General features: G+C 43.3%; 1 protein-coding gene across 1 annotated transcript in view; it reads left to right on the forward strand.

Annotated features, from left to right (window-relative positions):
* The first annotated feature begins 1,548 nt into the window (after positions 1–1,548).
* LOC122939333 (ethanolaminephosphotransferase 1-like) overlaps positions 1,549–17,141 on the forward strand; it is a 79,656-nt gene continuing 64,063 nt past the window's right edge. Inside the window, exon 1 of the mRNA XM_044295401.1 lies at positions 1,549–1,605. Coding sequence (XP_044151336.1) covers positions 1,549–1,605 — 57 coding nt within the window. The remainder of the gene's footprint in view (positions 1,606–17,141) is intronic.

Genomic DNA, 17,141 nt, shown 5'->3' on the forward strand with positions numbered 1-17,141 from the left:
TTCATTTTCCAAAGGAGTTCTGAAAAATGAAAGTTGGAATCTGATTGGTTGCTATCGGCAACTAAGCCAGTTCTACTTTACACCACTTTTGATAAATGTCCCCCAATGTCTCTATGTAATGCAGTCAGTGTACTGTGTACTGTGCCATGTGCAACTTGTGTAGGGGCTGGGGGGGATTACTGACCCACCTGATTCAGGGGCCCACCAGAGGATTCATCTGATTCCCTGTGGGCCAGTCCGAGTCTGGAAGCACCAGATCCCTAGCATAAAGGATACAAACAATACCCAATGGACCCTATTGACCCCAGAATAGCACAGCATTTTGTCCAGGATTTCCAACGGAATTTGCTATATTACAATAGTAGTACCTAATGGAGCCTCCACCGCAGATGTGAACAAAGTCTTAAGGGGGTGTGCAAGAATGGTGGCGTTCTTGGCACCGCTTCCCCCCTCCCACTTGGCCCTACCTGTAAAGGAACAATTATTTACCTGCTTATCAGCGATGGCTCCCCGCTCCATCTCTAGGTCTACGATGCTCTGCTGGGTTCCCTTGATAGCAACAAGCGCAAGGGGATCTAGTCTCCACGTGACCAAGTGATTGGCTGTAGGCAATGTCAAACCAGAGGTTAAGGCCTCATGCACACGACCGTTGTGTGCATCCGTGGCCGTTGTGCCGTTTTCTGTTGACTTTCAATGGGTCCGTGGAAAAATCTGAAAATGCACCGTTTGGCAGCCGCATCCGTGATTCCTGGCCGTGAAAAAAATAAGACCTGTCCTATTTTTTTCACGGCCAACGGTTCACGGACCCATTCAAGTCAATGGGTCCGTGAAAAATCACGGATGCACACAAAATTATCATCCGCGTCCGTGATCCGTGTCCGTTTTTTCCTATCATTTCAATGGCAAACTTGACTTAGATTTTTTTTTCATTTTTCATGTCCGTGGATCCTCCAAAAAACAGGGAAGACCCACGGACAAAAAAATGGTCACGGATCACGGACCTACGGACCCCGTTTTTGCGGACCGTGAAAAAATACTGTCGTGTGCATGAGGCCTTACAGAGAGGAAGCCCAGCGGGATATCGCAGGAGCGGGGAGTGAGCGACAGGAAGCAAATCAAGTCTGACAAAGTGTGAAGGGGGCGCCAATCCCCCCCCCCCCCCCATTCTTGCACAACTCCTTTAAATAATATCTTCCCTTAAAATAACAAACAAAACATTCCCCAGCAAATATAAGTCGTACTCTGCCGTCGGCTGACTGTCTTGGTTAGTTTCTCCTTTTCTGTTTAAAAAAAAAAAAGTGAGGACTTGGCAGCCCTGCAAGCAAGGTGATACCTTTACTTCTTAAATACCTGCCTTCCTGGTTTGTGACATCAAGAACTGTGTTCTCCACAGATAAGATAGCAGGGCATAGACTGACAAGCGCACGTATGCGAACTGTTCTTTCTGAGCCGGCTGCTTAACTACAGGACCTGCATCCTGCTGCCTGGGGGAGAACGGTTACAGACCTGATATTGTAGGGAAGAAAAGCGGCTCCGTAAATTAGAACCATGTTTAGTTACCAGTATATCACCTCCGATCAACTGACGGGTTTTGACAAATACAAGGTAAGAAAAAAACTACTTTTAATTCACACAAGCGTATAAGCCTGACGTGAAATAATTGATAGTGCTAAATTGTGATTGTCACGCGCTGCTGTGTGGCATGTCACAGCTTCACCAATGTAACACAGACAGGCAGGGGACCACTGGACCAGTCCAGGATTGAACAGGTGAGTCTTGTTGCATTATGTTATCCCATAAGCAGCTGCAATTGTATTGTTTTAGAGGCCAGAGTAACCCTAAGGGGTCATTCACACGACCGTATGAATGGGTCCGCATCCGTTCCACAATTTCAATGGGGCTGCAAAAGATGCGGAAAGCACACCGTGTGCTCTCCACATCTGTTTTTCCATGCCGTTGGTTTCCTGATGCAGTTTTGGAAGCCAAAATCAGGAGTGGATCATATAGAAAGAGAAAGTATAAGGGTTCATGGACACAAACGTAATTTTTGTCCATGTCCGTTCCGTTTTTTACTTTGGCACGCATACAGAACCATTCATTTTATTGGGGCCGCAAAAAACATAAATAACTCAATATGCATTCCATGTCCGTTGCACAAAAAAATAGAACATGTCCTATTCTTGTCCGTTTTGCGGACAAGGACAGGCATTGTTACAATGGATCCACCAAAAAACTGATGCAACACTGATGTCGCTGATGTTTATGAGCCCTAAGGGACAGATATGACTTCTGTTTTTTAAATTCATTCCGAGTTTTTGCTTCTAAAACTGACCATGTGACCGCACCCTTAGGGCTCATGCACACGACCATAAGTATTTTGCAGTCCACAAAACACGGATTCGCAAAAAATATGGATGACGTCCATGTGCATTCCGTATTTTGCAGAACTAAACAGCTGGCCCCTAATAGAACAGTCCTATCCTTGTCTGTAATGCGGACAATAATAGGACATGTTCTATTTTTCTGCGGAACTGAGTCATTTTAGTTTCTTTTTTTTGCAGCCCCATTGAAGTAAATTGTTCCGCATATGGGCCACACAAAAAAACGGGCACGGAAATTAAATGCGTTTGTGTGCATGAGCCCTTAGAATAGAAGACAAAAATATTTTATCCAGTAGGAGCGTCAAGTTAAGCCATATTCACACGTCCGTGCTCAAATCCGTGAGCAGGTGGTCAGTGATGTATCCGTGAAGCTGTCTTTGAAGAAACCGTGTTGGGTCCGTGTGTCCTTTTTTTGTTGTCCATGTTGCATCTGTGTTTCACTGACACTGAACAGCTGAAAAATAATTTTCAAAGCATCTCTTCTTAATGATCCGTGAAACACGGATGCAACATGGATGGCATCTATGTTGCATCCGTGGTTTTCACAGACCCATAGACTATAATGGACGTGATGGATCCGTGAACATGGACAAAATACTGACCCACGGATCGTGCTAAAACACTGATGTCTGAATTTACATATTAAAATGAATGGGGATGTGTGCTGTCCATGGAAAACACGTACAGCACACGTCTGTGAAACACTGACGTGTGAATGAGGCTTTACTATGGACAGATAAAAGCTTTAGGTTGTGACTGTGTGACAGTATTTCTATGTCTCATCTGTATGGAGAAGTAAGCACATAGCTTAACCCCTTAAGGACGCAGGGCGTATCGGTACGCCCTATTTCCCGAGTCCTTAAGGATTCAGGGCGTACCGGTACGTCCTAACTTTAAATGCAGATTCCGGCGCCGCGGGGGTTAATGGAAACGGGATGCCGGCTGAAATCATTCAGCCGGCATCCTGTGACAATGCCAGGGGGGGTCATGTGACCCCCCCCTATCGGCGATCGCCGCAAACCACAGGTCAATTCAGACCTGCGGTTTGCTGCGCTTTTTGCAGTTTCTGATCCCCGCGGTCCCCCGCCCGCCTCCCCTTGAAAATTCGTTGGTGTAGAGTGGGTATACCAGGGTGCCATCACATTGCTGGCACCCTGGTATAAACGGCTGACATCGGTGATGCGATGTCAGCCGTTTAACCCTTTCCATACAGCGGTCCGTACGGACCGCTGTATGAAAAAAGTTAACAGTAAGAAGTAGCTCCCTCCCTCTCCCATCGGGGGGCTGCAGTGCCTTTGCAGCCCCCCGAATGGAGAGGGAGGGAGCTCCCAGACAGCCCCCCCAGAGCCCCGTCCTTACCCTTCCCCGTCTGCGCAGTTCTGACCACTACTGAGCAGACGGGGAAGGTTCCCATGGCAACAGGACGCCGTCTCAGGCATCCTGCTGTCCATGGTGCTGAACAGATCTGTGCTGAAGGCAGAGATCTGTTCAGACAAAGTGTAAGTAAAATACAGTACTGTACAATATATATTGTACTGTACTGTATTATACAGACATCAGACCCACTGGATCCAAGTGGGTCTGGGTCAAAAAAAAGTGGAAAAAAAAGTAAAAAAAAAAAGCCATTTTGTCATCTTACGTCACAATAAAGTGTAATAGCAAGCGATTAAAAAGTCATGTGCACCCCAAAATAGGGCCAATCAAACCGTCATCTCATCCCGCAAAAAATGAGACCCTACTTAAAATAATCGCCCAAAAACTGAAAAAACTATGGTTCTTAGACTATGGAGACACTAAAACATTTTTTTTGTTTTAAAAATGAAATCATTGTGTAAAACTTACATAAATAAAAAAAATTGTATACATATTAGGTATCGCCGCGTCCGTGACAACCTGCTCTATAAAATTACCACATGATCTAACCTGTCAGATGAATGTTGTAAATAACAAAAAAAAAACGTGCCAAAAAAGCTATTTCTTGTTACCTTGCCACACAAGAAGTAGCTCCCTCCCTCTCCCATCGGGGGGCTGCAGTGCCTTTGCAGCCCCCCGAATGGAGAGGGAGGGAGCTCCCAGACAGCCCCCCCAGAGCCCCGTCCTTACCCTTCCCCGTCTGCGCAGTTCTGACCACTACTGAGCAGACGGGGAAGGTTCCCATGGCAACAGGACGCCGTCTCAGGCATCCTGCTGTCCATGGTGCTGAACAGATCTGTGCTGAAGGCAGAGATCTGTTCAGACAAAGTGTAAGTAAAATACAGTACTGTACAATATATATTGTACTGTACTGTATTATACAGACATCAGACCCACTGGATCTTCAAGAACCAAGTGGGTCTGGGTCAAAAAAAAGTGGAAAAAAAAGTAAAAATCAATAAAACACATTTATCACTGAATAAAAATGAAAAAAATAAAATTTCCTACACATGTTTGGTATCGCCGCGTCCGTAATGACCTGATCTATAAAACGGTCATGTTACTTTCCCCGCACGGTGAACGCCATAAAAAAAAAAAAAAAAACTATTAGGAAATTGAAATTTTGCCCACCTTAGTTCCCAAAAAAGGTAATAAAAGTGATCAAAAAAGTCGCATGTACGCCAAAATAGTACCAATCAAACCGTCATCTCATCCCGCAAAAATCATACCCTACCCAAAATAATTGCCAAAAAACTGAAAAAACTATGGCTCTTAGACTATGGAAACACTAAAACATGATTTATTTTGTTTCAAAAATAAAATCATTGTGTAAAACTTAAATAAATAAAACAAAGTATACATATTAGGTATCGCCGCGTCCGTATCGACCGGCTCTATAAAAATATGACATGACCTAACCCCTCAGGTGACCACCGTAAAAAAATAAAAATAAAAACTGTGTAAAAAAAGCCATTTTGTCATCTTACGTCACAATAAAGTGTAATAGCAAGCGATTAAAAAGTCATGTGCACCCCAAAATAGGGCCAATCAAACCGTCATCTCATCCCGCAAAAAATGAGACCCTACTTAAAATAATCGCCCAAAAACTGAAAAAACTATGGTTCTTAGACTATGGAGACACTAAAACATTTTTTTTGTTTTAAAAATGAAATCATTGTGTAAAACTTACATAAATAAAAAAAATTGTATACATATTAGGTATCGCCGCGTCCGTGACAACCTGCTCTATAAAATTACCACATGATCTAACCTGTCAGATGAATGTTGTAAATAACAAAAAAAAAACGTGCCAAAAAAGCTATTTCTTGTTACCTTGCCACACAAAAAAAGTGTAATATAGAGCAACCAAAAATCATATGTACCCTAAACTAGTACCAACAAAACTGCCACCCTATCCCCTAGTTTCTAAAATGGGGTCACTTTTTTGGAGTTTATACTCTGGGGGTGCATCAGGGGGGCTTCAAATGGGACATGGTGTCAAAAAAAACAGTCCAGCAAAATCTGCCTTCCAAAAACCGTAGGGCATTCCTTTCCTTCTGCGCCCTGCTGTGTGCCCGTACAGCGGTTTACAAACACATATGGGGTGTTTCTGTAAACTACAGAATCAGCGCCATAAATAATGAGTTTTGTTTGGCTGTTAACCCTTGCTTTGTAATTGAAAAAAAAATATTAAAATGGAAAATCTTCCAAAAAAGTGAAATTTTGAAATTGTATCTCTATTTTCCATTAAATCTTGTGCAACACCTAAAGGGTTAACAAAGTTTGTAAAATCAGTTTTGAATACCTTGAGGGGTGTAGTTTCTTAGATGGGGTCACTTTTATGGAGTTTCTACTCTAGGGGTGCATCAGGGGGGCTTCAAATGGGACATGGTGTCAAAAAACCAGTCCAGCAAAATCTGACTTCCAAAAACCAAACAGCGCACCTTTCATTCTACGCCCCGCTGTGTGGCCGTACAGCAGTTTACGGCCACATATGGGGTGTTTCTGTAAACTACAGAATCCGGGCCATAAATAATGAGTTTTGTTTGGCTGTTAACCCTTGCTTTGTAACTGTAAAAAAAATATTAAAATGGAAAATCGGCCAAAAAAGTGAAATTTTGAAATTGTATCTCTATTTTCCATTAAATCTTGTGCAACATCTAAAGGGTTAACAAAGTTTCTAAAATCATTTTTGAATACCTTGAGGGGTGTAGTTTCTTAGATGCGGTCACTTTTATGGAGTTTCTACTCTAGGGGTGCATCAGGGGGCTTCAAATGGGACATGGTGTCAAAAAAACAGTCCAGCAAAATCTGCCTTCCAAAAACCATACGGCGCACCTTTCACTCTACGCCCCGCTGTGTGGCCGTACAGTAGTTTACGGCCACATATGGGGTGTTTCTGTAAACGGCAGAGTCAGGGTAATAAAGATACAGTCTTGTTTGGCTGTTAACCCTTGCTTTGTTAGTGGAAAAAATGGGTTAAAATGGAAAATTAGGCAAAAAAATGAAATTCTCAAATTTCATCCCCATTTGCCAATAACTCTTGTGCAACACCTAAAGGGTTAACAAAGTTTGTAAAATCAGTTTTGAATACCTTGAGGGGTGTAGTTTATAGAATGGGGTCATTTTTGGGCGGTTTCTATTATATAAGCCTCGCAAAGTGACTTCAGAGCTGTAGTGGTCCCTAAAAATTGGGTTTTTGTAAATTTCAGAAAAATTTCAAGATTTGCTTCTAAACTTCTAAGCCTTGTAACATCCCCAGAAAATAAAATATCATTCCCAAAATGCTACAAACATGAAGTAGACATATGGGGAATGTAAAGTCATCACAATTTTTGGGGGTATTACTATGTATTACAGAAGTAGAGAAACTGAAACTTTGAAATTTGCAAATTTTTCAAAATTTTTGGTAAATATGGTATTTTTTTATGCAAAAAAATTCACTTTTTTGACCCAATTTTAGCAGTGTCATGAAGTACAATATGTGACAAAAAAACAATCTCAGAACGGCCTGGGTAAGTCAAAGCGTTTTAAAGTTATCAGCACTTAAAGTGACACTGGTCAGATTTGCAAAAAATGGCCAAGTCCTTAAGGTGAAATAGGGCTGAGTCCTTAAGGGGTTAAGGCTAGGTCTACACGACGACATTTGTTGCGCGACAAAAAGTTGCGCGACAGATAGGGCGCAACATTTGTCGCGCGACATTTTGTTGCACTAATGTCGCGCGTCAATTTTTATAATGGCAGTCTATGGTGTCGCACTGCAACATGCGACATGCTGCGACTGCGACGCGACAGTCGCAGAAAAATCCATCTCGAATGGATTTTCTGCGACTGTCGCGTCGCAGTCGCAGCATGTCGCATGTTGCAGTGCGACACCATAGACTGCCATTATAAAAATTGTTGCGCGACATTAGTGCACCAAAGGAGATGGCTGCAGCCGGGCACCCTGCATGATGAGACGTCCCCTTGGACACGTTTGGGACGTGAGTGGCAAGTTATATAAACCTGTTTTATATGATAATAGAGCCACAGGCGCATTTGATAAGGTCACTTTAGGATTCAGGGTATTAGTAGGGACCTGGCCATATGTTTAGGTTATAGGCCTCAAATCTGATGACAGAATCCCTTTAAAGTAGATCAAGACTGGCGTTGGAAATGCCAGTCTTGATAAATGTCCTCTGTAGTGTTTAGGGACCTTTTTTATTTTATTATTTTCCAAATCCGGCGGCACTGTGATTACAGGTTTGCTGTTACGTGCAGGACATTATCTCCTGTCAAAAATAACTGATGTGTTACGGAATTGGCAAAAACTGATGAAAACTGAGGACAACTGATGCATAAAATAACTGATTTCTTATTTATCTTTTTTACTTTTCTGTTCGGACAGATCAGAAGAACGGAAAGCTCAGCGCAGAGGTGAAGTCTGCCTAAGGGCTCGTTCACGCGACCGTTGGTGTCCCATTCCCGTATTGCGGACAGCATTTGCAGATCCGGAATACACGTGCACCTTTTCGTTGTGATTCCGTTGCGGATTTATTAATTTTAATGGGTCCGCAAATCCAGAGATGCGGAACGGAAGCACGGAACGGAACACTACGGAAGCACTGCGGAGTGGTTTCTGGGGTTCTGTTCCGTGCCTCCGCACCGCAAAAAGATAGAACATGCTCTATCTTTTTGCGGAACGGAGGGATCGCTGACCCCTTCTAATGAACGCGTCTGCGATCCCAATGCGCCTGCCCAACGGAAGGTGCCATTGCATTGCGGGCTTCAATTTGCGGCTCACAGCACGGGCACAGGACACCAATGGCAGTGTGAACGAGCCCTAAGAATGCATTTTTCTAATTAAGACTGGCATATAAAGGATCAGTCGGGTAGGATTTGCCAAATTTATTAAGGAGATGCATCTTCTGTCTGAAAAGCAAGTCTGCAGGGGTGCACCACCAAGGGGGCCAGACAGCACCAGTCATGGGCAAGAGGGGGGCAGCCAAAGAGCCATGGGCTGAAGGGAAGGGGTTAGGTTAGGAAATTGGCATTGGGAAGGGGGGGGGGGTCAGTTTTTGTCTCAGGCAGCAGGAAAGCTAGGTGCACCTCTGCAGCTATGAACTGGTGTAGATTTGTGCTGTGATTTCTGCCAGCTTGTGTCCAACATAAAAAGTCAGAATTGTTTTTTATGAAAATGCTGTTTGTGCCAAAAATTGCAGCATTTGTAAGCAAGAAAACTGTCTTTGATAAATGTCCCCATAGTGTATTATCAGTATAGCTCTACATCTCTCCATGCTTTTCATAAGGGAATTTAGTTTAGCACCTGACTATTGTCTGGTGTATTAGCCATCTAAGTGAAAAGGGCTGATGATTAATTAACCAAAATTAGATCTTATTTCTTCTTGTGGCCTACTTCTGCCCTTACAGACTGGATTCTGTTGCAAGTTGACATTTAGGCTAGGTCTACACGACGACATTTGTCGCGCGACAATAAGTTGCGCGACAGATAGGGCACAACTACACTGCAACATTTGCAACTACACTGCAATTGTTGCGTCGCAGTCGCAGCATGTTGCATGTTGCAGTGCGACACCATAGACTGCCATTATAAAAATTGTCGTGCGACATTGATGCAACAAAATGTTGCGCAACAAATGTCTTCGTGTAGACCTAGCCTAAGGCTACACGACGGTTGTTAGCGCGACATGCTGCTAAGCCAATGTTGTACCCAAGTGTTCCAGTGTAGATGGCTGCCATAGGAATGAATGGGGTCACAGTGCAACTTGCATGTTTGCTGCGACTGTGAAACGAGAATGGAAAAAAATCCAGCATTGGATTTTTTGCCATTCTCGTTTTGCAGTCGCAGCAAACATGCAAGTCGCACTGTGACCCCATTCATTCCTATGGCAGCCATCATCACTGGAACACTTGGGTACAACATGGGCTTAGCAGCCGTTGCGGACTGCTGCATTTTTTTCGATTCGTGTGTCACGCTGCAGCCCTATTAATTCCTATGACATCCTTGCCAATATTCGACACATGTAGCCATATCCTAAAGGTAAAGCCAAATCATATGTAATGAACTTTGTTTATTTCAGTCTGGCTAACTATGTATTTGTCTGTCATAATGAATTCCACACAAAAAGAAAATTGATGATTTAAAATTACTTTTTGGGAAAATTGAAATAATTTTTGCAGATTAGAAAGTTTGCATTGAAATAATATTAAGAATTTCCATTTAATCAGTAGTCTACAATGTTTTGTTATCCTATACACAAGCAAATACACTACTCACAAAAAGTTCCGGGGCACGCTCTGTGGTAGAAAGCATCAGCCAAAATGGTGGTTGAGGTGCCCTTGATGTTAGGGGTGCTTAGGGTGCTTGTTGCGGCTGAGTCCCTTGATGGTTTTTGTCGTGACGCCAGTACCGTTAATGGTGGTACAACCATAAGTAGTAATAATGAGGTAGACAGTGGTGAAATGCAACTCACAACTTTTACTTTAGATGTCTTTGGTTGCAGCAATACAAACATGCAGTCTCTAGATGGTACAGAGTTAATTCTGCAAATCCACTGTTTTAGGCTGTTTAGGTTTTGTGGTTTTGGAGTAGTGTGTTAGGTGTACCTGGTTCCTTTAGATGTGTTGGATCCTATTCCTTGACTTTCCCTACAAGCTGAATATTTTTAGACAGGAAAACTCAACTGTCTCTTAGAAGGTTGGTGTGGCTGCCTGAAGCTATAAAACCTCCACCATGCAAAGGTGTCTCTGGCCCTCAATAATGGCTCTTATCACCGATGAATTCCTAGGAATGCTTGTTTCTTTTCCAGGGAGGCAAACTCTTCTCTTACTGGTCAGGGATGCAAGTCTATAGTCCGGCCACAGAAGGAAAACGGTCTTCTGCGCCTAACATCTGAGTATCACCTCCTAGCGAAGTTGGCTCCACTCAATAATCTGCGTTGCAAAGTCTTCACTCTATCCTTCCTCCCACTAATTTGATCTGACTACCTCAGATCTGCTCTCTTCTGACTATATTTTCAACTGCCTACTCTCCTCTCATCTCCACAACTGACTAACTAGGCCTGGCCTAGGATATATATAGGACCTGAACTTTATCCCCATCGAGTGGCGGGATGTATAAATTACACCTAATAGGCCTGTTAGCAGGGATTTTTCAGATACATAAATACAAAATCATACATTATAACCTAGTGCTTTTAATAAAGTAAAAAGTGCTTTTAAGCAGTGCCCACACACACGTAGTGGGATGCTGCACCTCATCTCAAACAATTTATTGACAAAAAAGCCAACAACAGTGGTGGGTATAACCCACAAAAATGTCAATGTCTCAATATCTTGTCATGTGGCCTTAAGCATCAATTACAGCTTGACAACAATGTCTCATGCTCTTCACAAGTTGACTTATTGTCTGCTGAGGCATGGCATCCACCTCTTCTTGAAGGGCAGCCCTCAAGTCATTGAGGTTCTAGGATACAGAGTTACAAGTCTCTACACGGCGACTCAGCTGATCCCATAGATTTTTAATGGGATTCAGGTCTGGAGAAAGTGCAGGCCACTCCTTTTGAGGTACCCCAGTCTCCAGCAGCCGCTCCCAAATCATGCGACCTCGATGAGCTGGCGCATTGTCCATAAAGATGAAATTAGGCCTGTGTTGTTCATGCAGAGGTACAATGACAGGATTAATGATGTTATTCAAGTAGTATGGTCTTGTCACTGCGCCATTCACAAAGTGTAAGGTAGTTTTGTATTGACTAGGCACACCTGCCCACACTGTAACACCACCACCACCGCCAAACACTCTATTGGTGACAACAGTGGCTGATGCATAGCGTCCTCCTTGACGTCTCAAACATCGTTGGCAGCCATCATTTCTGCTCAGCGTGAATTGACTTTCATCAGTGAACAGCACTGAGGCCCACTGGTTCCTTGTCCAGCATAGATGCTCCCTGGCCCATGTAAGACAATGACCACAGGTACCCTTACAGGTCGACTAGTATGCAGACCTTGCTGATCTAAACGGTTTTGAAAGGTCTGACATGACACTTGGATGACTCTCACCTTCCTTAAATGTGCTTGGAGCTGTGTGCCATTCATCATCCAGTACTGCAGGGCATCAGTGTGGTATGTGGCCAAAGGACGTCCACTTCTATGCTGTGTGACACTAAGCTCAGTGGCCACTTCCATCTGAGAACATCCTGCTTGAAGTCTCGCAATGGCGAGGTACTGATGATCAATTGTTAGGTGTTGTCTTGGTCTCATGATGTCAAAATGTGAACAGCATGATGAGGAGGACTGTTTAAATACCAATTCTAATTGAACCAGGAAATGTATTGGTCGATTCATGGATCAAACACCTGTGGTGAATTTTGCCATTAAGCTCCTTGTTAGAGAACAGCAAGTTGTGCAAAAAGTACTGAAAAATTGAACAGTTGGACATGTGCAAGTGTAAAAAAATGGAAAATAGTCTGATTTTCACAATTGTAAATGTATTTTTTTTGTTAATAGCACAACATGCATCTTTTCCATAATAGTGGGTTTTCATTTGCGTCATGGAATTTCGTTATAGGGTTACAATAGAATATAACTGAATTTTAGGACAGAATGCAAAACGGTTATAAGAGGCATTCCGTTTTGCCCCGTCCTAATCCATGTCTATGGGACAAATAATGGTTCAGTTTGATTCCGTCATTGTCTGGTCGACAGGACAATTTTTTCCCATCATGTACTGTATATACTGTATAAATAGTCTTTTTGATATATGGTATGCATGGGTGTTGCTCATTGAGGGCAGGGCTATAAGCTGTAGTTTGCCGTGCAGTGGAATTTAAAAATAATATTTTTTTTTATTTTTTTTTTATGCCGTCTTTATTTTCTTTATTTTATACTTTGGAGGACATTTAACGTTACACTTTTTTTTTATATCGCTGATTTCTCTTGTATTCAGGGCTAACATTGTAGCCCGAGATACGGGGGAATACCGATCCCAGAGAGGTTGTACATCACTGTACAACTTCACTGCAGAGCTGATCTGGGTCTGATAAAACCCAGCAGCACTCACAGACTCTCAGCCCCCAGGGATCACATGACTGCTTGGACAGGAGCACGAGGTGGCATTGCTCTTTCCTGATCTCTATACACAGCGCTCATTGAGCACTGTGTACAGATCTATGGGGAAAAAAAACCATCCCTGCCTTCTCTGTGGGGCACCCTGCTGTCACTGAAGTGGGCTTTCAGCTAGAGCAGCTGCATGATTGCAGTGCATGGGAGCTGTAAATCAGCATAGCACAGCAAGGTATACAGTTTCCCTAAAGCCTCATTCACACATCAGTGTCCGTGCCTACATCCATGAAAAGTTGGTAAGTGATGCCTCCGGGAAGATGTCCGTGTCTGGTCCATGTGTCTGTTTTTGGCTGTCCGTGTGTCATTCGTGTTTCACTGACACTAAACTGTTGAACAGCTGAAAAGTAATTTTCAAAGCATCTCTTCCTAATGATCCGTGTTGCATCCGTGGTTTTCACGGATCCATAGACTATAATGGGCGTGATGGATCCGTGAACACGAACAAATTAGAGCATGGACCCACAGACCATGCTAAAACACTGATGTGTGAATACACACATTAAAATGAATGGGGACGTGTGCTGTCCATGGAGAATGTGTACAGCACACGTCCGTGGAACACAGACGTGTGAATGAGGCTTAACTTAGAAACGTCATACCTTGCTGTCCTACTCTGTTTCCATGGCTCCCATGCACTTTAAAGGGGTTCCCTGGGAATTTAGAAAATGAAAATACTTAAATATTACTTTATTGTAAATGTATTCCCATATACCTTTCATTATTTATAATGGCTCATTTTGTTTAGGGAGCAATCATTGGGAGAAACAAATAGCTGCCATCCCATTAGTACACATTAAACCTGTCCTAATCATACAGGAGGACAAGTTACTTCTGAGCACTGAGGTAAAGAGCTGCCTCATCCTCCTCTCCTACTTGTCAGGGGTTATGATCCTGACTACAGACTATAAGAACTTTAACTGAATCTCTGTGAGAATGGAGTTCATGAAGAGACATGAAGGACAGAGAGGACGGACAGGACAGACTGTGGTAATGGAAATTGCATACACATGCTGCTGCACATTATCCACGTCACCCCCACCCTCCTCTCTGAGCTTCATGTCTCCCCATGAACTCCATTTCTACAGAGATTTAGCTGAAGATCATATTAAACAGTATTCAGTATCACAGAAGAAGATGAGGCAGCTCCTTAGCTCAGTGCTGTGAAGTAACTTGTTCTTCTGTGTGATTAGGACAGGTTTTGTGTGCACTAATAGGACAGCGGACATTTTATTTCTCCGAATGATTGCTTCACAGACAAAACAAACCATTACAACTAATGAAAGGTATTTGGGAATATATTTATAATAAAGTAATATTTAAGTATTTTCATTTTCCTAATTCCAGGAGAACCCCTTTAATAGGAGTTACTGAAACAGCGGCGTGCCAGCGCTCTCTGCTGTTTCCCGGCCACAAGGTGGTCAGGACTTGGTCTCATCTTGCCTTACTAACCGCTAGATGAGACAACCTCTTTAAAGCATTTTTATACAGGCTGATGACCTAGCAAACCAACATTTGTTAGCAATCATTACACGGGTAGGAGGCCACAGATATTTTTGATCAAAATTTATTGGCTGAGAGTCTCAGATTTTATCATATCAGAGTGAGGGCTTAGTCCATATATAATGTTTGCATCTATTGTGTTAGGGCTTTATTTTCCGTGATTTTTTAATCATTGCCTCTTGTACATATGCTGCTGATCAGTAGTGATGTCCCGAACTATTCGCCGGCGAACAATCATTGAGCAAACTTTGACCCTGTACCTCACAGTCAGCAGACACATTCCAGCCAATCAGCAGCAGACCCTCTCTCCCAGACACTCCCACCTCCTGGACAGCATCCATTTTAGATTCATTTGGAAGCTGCATTCTTAGTGAGAGGAGAACAGTGTAGCTGCTGCTGATTTAATAGGGAAATCGATAGCTAGGGCAGTGTTATGTGTCCACAGACTCATCTGCTGTAAGGACAGTGTCCTGACAGCACCCCAAAAAGCCCTTTTTAGGGCTGGTACATCAGTCTGCTTTTTATATATATATATATATATATTGCAGTTGCCTCCCTGTGTGTGAGAGGCTGCAGGCCCACAGACTGTACTGTGTGCACACCATTCATACAGGGTGTTACAATACCTTGCAGAAAAATAAAAGTCAATTAATTTTTTCTCTGTGATATAATCGCAGTTGCAAGCCAGTAAGTGTCTGGCCCACAGACTGTACTGTGTGCACACCATTCATAAAGGGTGTCACAATACCTTGCAGATAAAAAAAGTCAATTTATTTTTTCTCTGTGATATAATCGCAGTTGCAAGCCAGTGAGTGTCTGGTCCACAGACTGTACTGTGGCCACTGGCCAGGCCACCACTCATACCGTTACAGGGTGTCACAATACCTTGCAGATAAAAAAATGTCAATTTATTTTTTCTCTGTGATATAATCGCAGTTGCAAGCCAGTGAGTGTTTGGCCCACAGACTGTACTGTGTGCACACCATTCATACAGGGTGTCACAATACCTTGCAGATAAAAAAAGTCAATTTATTTTTTCTCTGTGATATAATCGCAGTTGCAAGCCAGTGAGTGTCTGGCCCACAGACTGTACTGTGGCCACTGGCCAGGCCACCACTCATACCGTTACAGGGTGTCACAATACCTTGCAGATAAAAAAAAGTCAATTAATTTTTTCTCTGTGATATAATCGCAGTTGCAAGCCAGTGAGTGTCTGCCCCACAGACTGTACTGTGGCCACTGGTCAGGCCACAACTCATACCGTTACAGGGTGTCACAATACCTTGCAGATAAAAAAAGTCAATTTATTTTTTCTCTGTGATATAATCGCAGTTGCAAGCCAGTGAGTGTCTGGCCCACAGACTGTATTGTGTGCACACCATTCATACAGGGTGTCACAATACCTTGCAGATAAAAAAAAGTCAATTAATTTTTTCTCTGTGATATAATCGCAGTTGCAAGCCAGTGAGTGTCTGGCCCACAGACTGTACTGTGTGCACACCATTCATACAGGGTGTCACAATACCTTGCAGATAAAAAAAAAGTCAATTAATTTTTTTCTCTGTGATATAATCGCAGTTGCAAGCCAGTGAGTGTCTGCCCCACAGACTGTACTGTGGCCACTGGCCAGGCCACCACTCATACCGTTACAGGGTGTCACAATACCTTGCAGATAAAAAAAGTCAATTTATTTTTTCTCTGTGATATAATCACAGTTGCAAGCCAGTGAGTGTCTGGCCCACAGACTGTATTGTGTGCACACCATTCATACAGGGTGTCACAATACCTTGCAGATAAAAAAAAGTCAATTAATTTTTTCTCTGTGATATAATCGCAGTTGCAAGCCAGTGAGTGTCTGGCCCACAGATTGTACTGTGTGCACACCATTCATACAGGGTGTCACAATACCTTGCAGATAAAAAAAGTCCATTTATTTTTTCTCTGTGATATAATCGCAGTTGCAAGCCAGTGTGTGTCAGGCCCACACAGACTGTACTGTGCCCACTGCCCACCACTTATATAGGGTGGCACAGTACCTTGCACGCATAGTACTACTTATCTAAAAAAAAATGACAGGCAGAGGCAGGCCACCCCGCAGGGGCCGTCGTGGTCGTGGTGCTGTGATTTCCACTGGCCCTGGAATAATGCCCAGTGTTCAGAGGCCACGTACCCTGAACCCAAAAAATCCTGAGGACATAGTTGACTGGCTTACACAGGACACCCAAACTTCAAGAGCTTCCGCTAAGAACCTTGACGCACCATACTCCTCCAGCTCAGCTTCGGTCACCTGCTCTCAAGTTACCACTCTCCCGCCTGCCGCCACCACCACCACTACCACCGCAGCAGCTTCACTTGATCCGTCAGAGGAGTTATTTACACATCAGTTGGATGAAATTAGTAATGCGCAACCATTATTGCCAGAGGATGTATATAACAGGGATATGTCTCAGTCAGACAGGATTACACATATGGATGTACAGTGTGATGATGATGATGATGTTGTACGCGCTGCTGCTTCCTTTGCTGAGGTGTCAGATACAAGTGAAGTGGTTGATGATGACGATGTGTCCGTGGATGCCACGTGGATGCCTGCTCGAAGAGAAGAAGAAGAGGGGGAAAGTTCAGAAGGGGAGACAGAGAGAAGGAGGAGACGAGTTGGAAGCAGGGGGAGGTCGTCGCAAGGAGCTAGTGGCACAGTCAGACAGCATGTATCGGCACCCGGGGTCA

This window comes from Bufo gargarizans, chromosome 5 (genome assembly GCF_014858855.1).
Source record: "Bufo gargarizans isolate SCDJY-AF-19 chromosome 5, ASM1485885v1, whole genome shotgun sequence".
NCBI classification, from domain to species: Eukaryota; Metazoa; Chordata; class Amphibia; order Anura; family Bufonidae; genus Bufo; species Bufo gargarizans.